Source organism: Stenella coeruleoalba (genome assembly GCF_951394435.1).
Source record: "Stenella coeruleoalba genome assembly, contig: scaffold_673, whole genome shotgun sequence".
Classification (NCBI taxonomy): Eukaryota; Metazoa; Chordata; class Mammalia; order Artiodactyla; family Delphinidae; genus Stenella; species Stenella coeruleoalba.
The window spans coordinates 1-10,509 of NW_027646304.1; the positions used below are offsets into that span (position 1 = coordinate 1).

Genomic DNA, 10,509 nt, shown 5'->3' on the forward strand with positions numbered 1-10,509 from the left:
GCCTTCTCAGTTCATTAAATGCCATCTGAAAAACGGATGATGTCAATTTCATGGCTAATTGGCACAAAGCATTGGTACATGAAAAGACTCCTTTCTGTAAGTCTTTAAATGCACTGCCAAAACTTTTCTCCACAAGATCTGCTGCAAACTTCTGAATGCTATCCTTAATCACTGAGGATTTATTTTTAGATTTACTTTTTTGATCAAGGCTTCCACACTTAAGAGCTACCATTTTATTTTCTCCCTTTTTAATACTATTAATGTTGGATGTTGCATTTGTATGTTGGGTATAAAGAACCGAGCCCAGTACGTCACATGAAAGGCTATCTGCATAATCTTCATAGGTATAATAAACAGAATCATGATTTTCATGAATCCTATCTTCACCAATATCTGTTTGGCAAAAACATTCAGCAGGGGTACAGCCTCCAAGAGGACTGAAAGCAGAGGATCGAATAGGGCTAAACAAACCACTGTCTTCCCCTGATGCCTTCACTGGGCGGGGAGAATCTGGAGCATCACACAGGTGACTGTAAGGGGATTCTGGTTTACGAGGAGTTGGCTTCTTAACATTAGCTGGGAGAGCTGGACGATCAAACTTGAATTTCTGAGGATTCATAGTAGTGGTTACAGAACACAATTTTTCATGTTTGTGCCCTTTCTTGTGTGACAGCTTCCCTATGGCAGGATCTTTTAGAAATGGACAAGCAGACTCCAAAGTTTGTTCTAGTTCATCAAACTGATCAAAACTATCGAAAAACTCACTTACTTCTGAGTCTGAATCCTCAATATCATCCTTCATCACAGGAATTTTAGGTAACTCAAGTTTTGCTTTTAAACTTTTTTGATATCCCTCTTCATCCAAGAAAATAACAGGACTTGGACTTGAGCATTCAGATTCAGACGAGTAGGCAGGAGAAGAAGAGAACAACTGTTTCTGCACATCAGCATCGCTATCTTTATCTGAAGCAGCAGAGGACCTATAGAAACTCCTTTGGACCCAAGGCTCAGAAATTGATGTCGTGACTGAAGCTTTCACAGAAGGCAGTTCTTTATGTCCCAGAATACTTATTAAAGAAGCAGAAGGTTTAGCCAATGACTTCTGCCACCCAGAGCCAACCAGAACCCTGAAATCATGGGTTTCTAAACGGTGACCAGAAATAGTCTGTGAAGCAGCATCACACTGGCTCCTTAGTGCAGTAATGTTTATTCCTACAGGGAAAGAATAAAATGATTATTCTTGAACAGAATTTTTTAATTAATGTAAATCAATGGGAATAAGTAGACTTGAAGCATGAGATATTTGTTTGTACTGTGTCTTCTACACTATGTTGTTTAACAGATTCATCCCAAATCATACTTAAAAGCAAGTACATGCTTTATTTTACCCCACATCTGGGAATACCTGGTCTACAGAATGCCTAGTACACTGTCGCATGTTAGAAACACTAATATTTAGGTGACTCTGCCAGCTAAGTCTACTCAAATTTGAACTTAGGCATGTTCCAAACACTTAATGTAATAAGGGAAACAGTACTTGAACAGTACTACCTAAATAAGAAGAGAAAGAACAAAACTAAAAACCAGGTAACGATGAACTTAAAATCACAAGGAAATTAATTCCTCCATCAGAAAAAAAGATTTAGATGCTTAAACTTGATCAAATTTCAAAATAAATTTTAACTGAACAAGTCTGCCTTAAAACTTTTAAACCTGAACTTTACACCTTAATTCTCTATTTCAAGAAATAAATCTAGTAAAGAACAAACCATCATTATATGGCTTTGAAGCCTCTTCATCCTCTAAGTGCTCAAAGGCAGTGACAAAGTCATCTTCGATGGAAGATACTGACTGGTTAGTATCATCATCATCTTCATCAGTGGCCTCAAGCTGGCACTTCTGATGCAAACATGTGTCCAGGGTGTACCTTATACCCATAGCATATTTACTTAGGAGATTAAAGAGAAAATCAATTCTGAGTCTTGGTAATGTAGATGACACTCTCATGACACAAAGCATTCCAGGATGATGACTCTTGGGAAAGATAAAAGATGATAAGAATAATTTTAATTTCAAAATATATTATACTTATAAGACATATTACCTGGAAATGAAGCCTAGAAATAACATGATTCCATTTAAAGAAAAAAAAAGAAGAAGAAAAGAAACACATGCATCCTGAAAGGCTCCCCAGTTTTGTAATGTTTAATTCTTTTCCTCATTCTTTCTCTACAATACTTCTCACTTCTCACTCTTTTTCTCCCATCTTTCTCTTATCCAGGTATTCAAATTCTACCTATTCTATCTCCTTAAATGTTAGAGAACTTGCTATCCATTCCTTTGACAATTATGTTTTCCTGTATTATTGTACAGTCCTGTGATTTTTATTTAATCATTCACCTAGTTCACCAACTACACTGTAAACTGCTTGAGGACAGGAACCAGGTCTTAGTCTTTCTGTATCCTATTTTCCTGTAGCTTTTAGTACGATACCACATTCTCTCCTATCATAAAAGAATCGTCCCCTCCTTTTACCTAAATTCCCCTAGTATTTCAGTTTACAATCATGTTTATAGCTTTGATTAAAAATAAAAGTTGCCAGATTTTTCCACACATATTATTTTTAAAAATGTAAATATTGACAAATGACTTACTCAAAAAACTAGAAATTAGATAAAATAGCTAATCACCTCTTGTATCCTAGCAAATAAAACAAAGTAAATATAAATGAAAAATATAATTAAGGAAATGAGGAGAGCAGTTCTACTTTTATCTGTAAATCTCAAAATGAACACAGTGGTATTTTATACTTCAAGGAATAAGTAATTCAAATTTTAAATATACTAATAATTCAATTTTCAGGAGGGAAAACATGCAATTCATTTTTCTTTGAGGTATTAACAACAAAGTTAACACTTAATAAAGAACTAAAAGCTCAATGTCACAAAACTAATGACCTCTCGGAAATGATGACATTTTTGTTTATAAACAAAGAACATATCTTCAGATATCCATTCTACATGGAATTTTTTAAACAAGAAAATGAGTTAAAGTATGTTCTCTAAAACATACAGCACAATATTTACAAATTTGAAACTGGAAATAAGAGGGAAAAATTCCTATGACTTATACACAGGTAGCAGTTCAAGAAATCCAGAAATAATCAAATTTTAGAAAAAAAATTAATATGTACTTGCATACCACTTACAGAGCTTCACACATGGAAAATCTAATTTAAAGCTATGACCAAAATTATTTTACCCTTCAGTGATTTCAAAGCTTCTTGAGTTAGATTTCTTATGAATCATATTTCCTTGAGATGGCATTAAACAAAAAGAAACTTCACCCAAGCATTTAAAAGTTTAATACACTAAATCAAATGTCACTGTAAAATTTGCCAACAAAAACTCATTAGAAATAATATATAAAAGTTACCTGGTTTAGAGGACCAGTGTTTATATCTGATGATTTATTTATATCCTTCATACAAATAATTTCATTTTCATTTAGACTGCAGAAGTGCAGTGAATTCAGAAGATCTGGGAGTTCCAAAGAAACTGCAGCCGAATCCTAATTTAAAGCAATAACACAATAAATAACACTGCAGCCTAACACTTTTGTTAAAGTCCCTACAATGCGGCCTGACAAAAAAATCATAAGGTCTACTGGTTAATACATCTTCCACTTCATAATAGTTAACATACGCAGTTTACTGGCCACAATTTTTTAAAAACTCAAAAATAAAATGTACTAAAATATTTTAAAATGACTATTTCTGTAGCCTTTTAAACATAATGATACCAAGCTATAACAAAATTTTACATGGTTATCTCACACATCCACGACAATTTAGGCATTTAATAGTTTTTAGCTGCAAATGTCAACCTGAAGTCCTAAAGTTTAACCATGGAATTTTTCAAATGGGATTCTTGCCTATAGAATATACTTCCTTGGAGCTTAAGTTACATATTTATAAAATCCAAGTCTATTTTTCTGCCTTTCCTCTCTAAGGTATTATATCAGACTTTACTGAAAATTTTATGAAGATGTAAAGGGAAAGGAACTGCCTTTGTTTTTCTTCTCATTTGCCCTTCTTATGTAACTGTTTTGCCCAGTGAAAAGAATAATTAACATCTTTGACCCTTCACAGAGTATTTTCCTGGTTTTATCAGTAATTCTTAAAGAGGAAGTAGAGTATGAAAGAAATATTCTGTATACTTCTTTCAGCCTTATGTTCTCGGGACTGTATCTTTCTTTCAGGCAAGAGCACAATCAAGACACACAGCAGAGTTTTCATTCGTCATCACCTGATATGCATTGTCTTTATAAATAATGCAGTGTTGCTTCTTCTACTAGGAGATGCTTTACTGCCACAAAAGGGAGCACGGCAATCACAAATTTTAAGAAGCGGTACGAGGTGAAAAAAAGTACGCCTACCACATCGACACGAGCTTCAACTCCTCTTCACGTAACTGTGAAGCTTTCCTTTGCTGATCCTAATCTCAACTGTCAGTCCCTTTATAAATACCTGCCTAAATCAAACAGGCTAAAATTTTTACACTGGTTAATCACAACTTTTTACAAATTTTATCTTTTAAATTTAACTCTATCTCAATTAAAAACGTAAGAATATGACTGTTGGAGCTAGATTATAAAAACATCAAAATAAAAAAAATAAATCTTTCATTCTATGTTATGACAATGGAGAAAACGTCAGCCTGTGGTTTGCAACCTTCTCAGATAAGTGACTTTTGTGGTCTCTTAACCTAAAACTGCTTTCTGTCATAACAAGAATGCTCGGTGAAAACACTGAAAGTGAAAATGTCCAAGGCACATTCAAAAATTGATCTCAAAATGTCATCTTTGAACTTTAAATAGGAATGATAACAGAAGAGTTTAATGTAAATTTGGGGCTAATAAGGCAAATTTTCCATGCTCTTAAAATTTGTTCCACATAATCTCTCAGGGCCCTTTCCAGTTCAATAAATCGACCATACCTGTATATGAGCAGCATCTGTTTCTTCATTAAAACCTAGAAATGTGACCTGAATAAAAAAGGAATAGAGATCCATTAAAATTTTAAAGTCTTATCTCAATCAGACGGTTGACAGAGCTGAGAAACAGAAAAAAAAAGCACACAAAGCATTAAAATGCTGCTGTTGTGAACAGGATGATTAATTTTTTCAAAGATGATCACAAAGTGTTTTCACCAAAGATTTGGCTCCAGAATTGAGGCTCCTAAACCTCCCCCACAGCCACTTCATTGGCCAGTTCAACCAATTCTAGTCCCCAATCGTCTCTCACATGTGCCCACTTCTCTCCATAGCCCCTGATGCCACTTCTCACCTGTGCACCTCCAATCCTCTCCCACCTGCCCCAGGAATTATCCTGTCATTTCCCTGTCGAAACCTTTCCAGGCTTCTCAGTGCAAAGTCCTAACACAGGGCCCAAGGCTCTGGCTTAGCTGGTGCCTTCAACTTTCCCTCACTTTCATTCATACACATGGGCCCCTTTCTGGGTCCAGAACACGCCAGGACATTCTTGCCTAGGGGCCTCAGAGTGGTGCCCTTTCAACCCGGATCTCTATTCCTTGGATGTTTACATGCCTAGCTCCTCCTCATTCTTTAAGTTCCAACCTGAATGTCGCCTCCTCAGAGATGCCTTCCCTGGGCAACCCCAAGGCTACCTCCTGATTGACTCTTTGGGATATCATCACTTTTTTCCTTCAATGCCTTTACACAGAGATTTCTCTGCAAAATTTTATGTAAATTAAATTACTGAAGAAAATCTAATGGCCTGAGGAAATGTCACATTATTAAGTAAAAAGGACAAGTTACAGAAATATGATACGGACTATGCACACAATTTCAATCTTATTTTTAAAAACATATGCATGGAAAATAATACTGGACGATAATACACCAACTTATAAGCAGTGATTAACTCTCAGTGCTGGAATTATAAGTGATCTTATTTTTCTCTACTCTTTTCCCCCATGGCGTTTTCTTTCTTAATTCACAGGATTAATGACAGTCATTTTCTTTCTTATGCTTTCAGTATTTCTTATTTTTCTATATAGATGATGTACACTTTTATAACCTGAAAAAGTATTATTTTAAAAATTTATATTCCCTTTATGTCTTTGACATCATAAGGAGAAATTCTGGCCACTTGAAGATAGACTAGTAAACTGTCTACTAAGCAAGTACTGTGACTAAAAATATGAAGCATTTAAATGGCAGCAATATGGATAATCACTTCTCAAGAATTAATGGAAAACAGCATAGTTGAAATACAAAGCAACACTCAATATACTTTTGATCTCTTTCTGATAATTAAAGAGCAAGTCAGAATCTTAGATTATTCCAGAATCTTTATTCTCATTAATTATGGGTACCACTTCACAGAAACGTTACAGTTAATTTCCAGGTGCCTAGGTAAGTTATTAACCTGCAGAAGCTGTCCCCTCACCTATAAAACTTAAGGTAACACACCTCCTCTCCCCCAGTTGTGAGGATTAATTAGATAATGTGAAGGAAAGTGCCTAGCAGCACATCATAGGCACTCGATAACAAAGAGACACTCAAATAACAAGTTTCCTTCCTTTCTTCAAAAAGATACTTGGAGATATCTATAGCCTAAAATGAGAAAATCCTTCTGTTCTTTCAAGTTTCCTTTTACTGAATACAAAAGAGAAGATAAGCTGGCATAGGGTTTTGAAGGTGCCAGCAGAAGTCTGAATTTCCCATTGATTAAGGAATGTGGGCTCAGAGGGGCACTGTGTAAGCAACTAGAGAGAGACGGCTGGAAAACTGTTTGAGGGCAGAGGACACAGAAGACTTGTCATGCTTGGCAACAGCTGAGGATATTAGGAGTGTCTTGGCTTTACTAAAATAAAGTAAAAAAGGCTAAAAAAGAGGAGAACAGCCAGTACCACAGCACTGAGCTGATACAAAAAGAGGCACAGGTCAGAGACCATTACAGGGTCTGAAAGGTGTGCTCACCATCCTATAGAACTATTTCAAATACAGTTTCTCAAGGAATATGAAAGAAAATCATTCCCAAAAATAATAATCAAGATTTTTTATTAGAACCCTGATTTCAAAAAAATTTTGTAATTCACATATTTATTGGTTTTGAGCTTCAATGGCCCAATACCCTATCTCTCTTCTTTGGTAACATAAATGTATTAATGGACTATGGCAATATTTTTGAAAAAACTTTACTCCTTTTTATAGTAATAAATTCAAACAAAGGCTGGAAACGCTGATGCAACAGAGAAATAGATGAGCAAGTAGTCTATCGTATCCTTAAGTGGTAAATATCCTAATTTCAAAATAAACGTACCACTACTTTTTCATTTTGAACCAAGGCACTGAATTTAAACAAGAAAACAATAACCCAAAAATGAATATAAGAAATAAGTATACATTTTGTTTCAGAATAGAAAATTTTAGTATGAAAGTCCCAATAACTGAACATAGCAGAAATCATCTAATATAGTGCTGTGTGTCTAATGAGTGGTCGGTAATGCCTGTGCACTGAATTAAATGTGCTCATTGTAATACACTAATGTTAGCAGGTATTTAATATTTAGAACAGGTACTTCTCACACATGTATTAATGTGCAGAGATTTTAGGCATTCTAAAAATAGACCATGCAGTTCTACAAAGCTACATGAAAATACATTGTGCTGTATTAGGAAAAGGTTAGTGTAATCTGTCAAACCTCAGTCAAACTGGCATGTTCATCCTGCTTTAAACAGTCCTCTGCTGATACACTGCATAGCTCCTTCTCACTCTGCAATAAAGACTTTACGGACTGGAACACATCTTCACTGAAGCTCTGAAAATAAAAGATATTCTTAATTTACTTAATTCTAAGACAAGGTAAAAAATCCTGGTGATGGATTAAATGAAGCGTCACTAACTTTCCAATGGATATTCACTGTATATGTAACAGATGTAACAGAACTCAACTCAGCTGAGAGAAGAAAGAACAAAAGGCTAAAGTAGAGCTCCACATGTTCAACACACACATACCACAGCCCAGTCACTCAACCTATTGGAGACCACGAGGTCCTCAGCCAGGTTCTCTCACACTCACCCTGCACTAAAACCTAACAGATCACATAACTGATTTCCAAGTCATTGGGAAAACAGGAGCAACAATTTATATAAGGAGATGATGTGGAAGCTAACAGTAAGGTATGCTAACAACGTGATGACTCTCATAACAAAGTTGGAGATGGAAAAAAAGAAAGATATGGTAACTCAAAACACAGCTTTTCAGGGGTCTTAAAGCAGCTGTATGATGAAATGAAGGAAGGCATTCCAGATTGGAAAGAGAAAGATGTCACAAGTGCAAAGAAACAGAAGGAGGAAAAAGTTACATTAAAAAATGGGTATTAAATTTGGACATAAACAGAACATTAATTTCTCTCTACCTTCTGATTTGTTGATCTGCTCTTCTATCAGCAATGTCCTTACTCCCCAATGTTCCCCTGTAGAAATCCTACCCATCCCAAGACCTGTGAAGATTTTCCCACCCCTTAGTCATAATAAATCTCTTAAGTTCCTACTGTACTGTTTGCACATGAAGATCATTTAACCTAGATCACAACATATTATAATAACTGCTTTCATATATCTGTCTTTCTTACCCATTAAACCAAATTACTGAGGTCAGAGATTGTCTTTTACTCTATTTACTTCCCCAGATTTCAGTGCCTCACATACAAGATGAACTCAATAAATGTTCGCTAATTTTAATAAATTAAAAATGAGTGGAAATCTTATCCAAGAGAAGGGATACAAATATGAAATCAAAGAATTAAGAAAAAATGCAATGTTAAATTTGAACTTTCAATATGAACTCAAGATTCTTCAGATACATGTCCTACCTTTTCCCACTGATACACCATAGAAGCAATGGCCCTCAGCAGCAATGAGCATTTCTAAATACCATTCACCAATTAAAAGAACTAGATCCCCCTTGACAGAATGGCTGGTTCCAGGTCTGAGGCAGAAATGTATGAAGTGTGGCTGGGACATCTTATTGTGAAAGAATGCAAGGACATGCAGATTAACTGGGTTATTTCAAAAGAACACAGAAGCCAACTTGAAGGAATTCCCATTGGCCAAATTTGGGATAATCTGAGCATCAAAAAATAAAAATGATAATGGAGTATAACAACTGAATTAAAAAAAAAAAACTACAAGTCCATTAAAAGAGACAGATAAAAAGGGTGGGGATTGGGGGAGTGCGCTACTTTACATTAGAATGCTGGCTAACAGATATGAACAGAATGACAAAATTTAAAAACTCCGTTTGTAACTCCCTCCAATGTAATTACTGACTTAGGAAAGGATCACCCATTACCCTAATCCACTGGGTTAAAAGTTATTGGGGAACAAGATACACTGTTTTGCAACATCACCTTACAGATTATTTATTAATAGTGTTAATTACAAAGGGATTATGTGTCTTTAGATTGGAGATATCTGGTGGTTACAACTTATCTACCTGGTCAAGCCTGGCACTAACAATATGCACCGCCTAATCTGACAGAGTGGAATGACCATGACATCATCTTTGAGGTGTTCCTGCTGAACCGAAACACAGGGAAAAACAAATGAACTCAGAATATGGGAATGTTCTACAAGATAACTGGTACAGACTCTTCCAAAGATTTGCCATCATGAGAAAAGAATCTAGACCATTGAACTGGAGGAGACTGGGGGAGACCAAAGAAACACAATACCCAAACACAGAGTGTCAACCTCGCTTAGATCTTAGATGAGAGACAAGGAAAAAGTAACAAGGATATTTGAGACAACTGGGGAAATCTGTGCATGGATTGCATGTTAGACAGTGTTACTGAATTAACGATTTCCTGAGGGGTGGTAATAATGATGTTCTTAAGAGACACATGCTGATATATTAAGAAGAGAAGTAAAATAATGTCTGTAGCCTACTCTCACTTGGTTTCAAAAGGGAAGTGTGTATATATGTACACACACAGAATGGGTGTGGCAAAATGTTAACGGAGAGTGACTCTAAGTGAAGAGTATATGTGGTGTTTATTGCACTGTTTATTCCCCCAATATCTGAATATTCAAAAGTTTAAGTGATTCATTAATGAGTGGAAGTTTTCAGGCTAAGATATGAACATGAACTGAAAAAAGGAAAAAATATGAAATGTGAAATCTGAACATGAGCAGTCATTATAAACTCATGACAGTGAAGGAACAAAGGGCAGATCTTGATTTCTAAATACTATTCAGGGGTTCTTTGGAGAAATAGCCCGTTCCGAGGAAGGTAAAGTAGAAAGTGAAACTGGGTCAATTTTGTCCTAGAAAGCAAGGAAGCAATCAAAGAATTATGAGGCCGTGCATAACACACATACACATCAACAGTATATAATATAATATTTACATTCATGTATTTTTATCTAAAAGGGTTTCCAAGTATTCAAGTGAATTCAAACCAAATCTTTATCATGGGCC

At 35.5% G+C, this 10,509-nt stretch overlaps 1 protein-coding gene across 1 annotated transcript; it reads right to left on the reverse strand.

Moving 5' to 3' along the window:
• Positions 1-4: 4 nt before the first annotated feature.
• On the reverse strand, positions 5-7,870 carry LOC307181182 (A-kinase anchor protein 11-like; the record flags this gene model as incomplete). The annotated part of the gene is made up of 5 exons (XM_079946602.1): positions 5-1,212; positions 1,770-2,034; positions 3,436-3,570; positions 4,998-5,045; positions 7,730-7,870. Coding segments are annotated over 5 exons (1,797 nt in total), but the record flags the coding sequence as incomplete, so codon positions are not given.
• Positions 7,871-10,509: the final 2,639 nt, after the last annotated feature.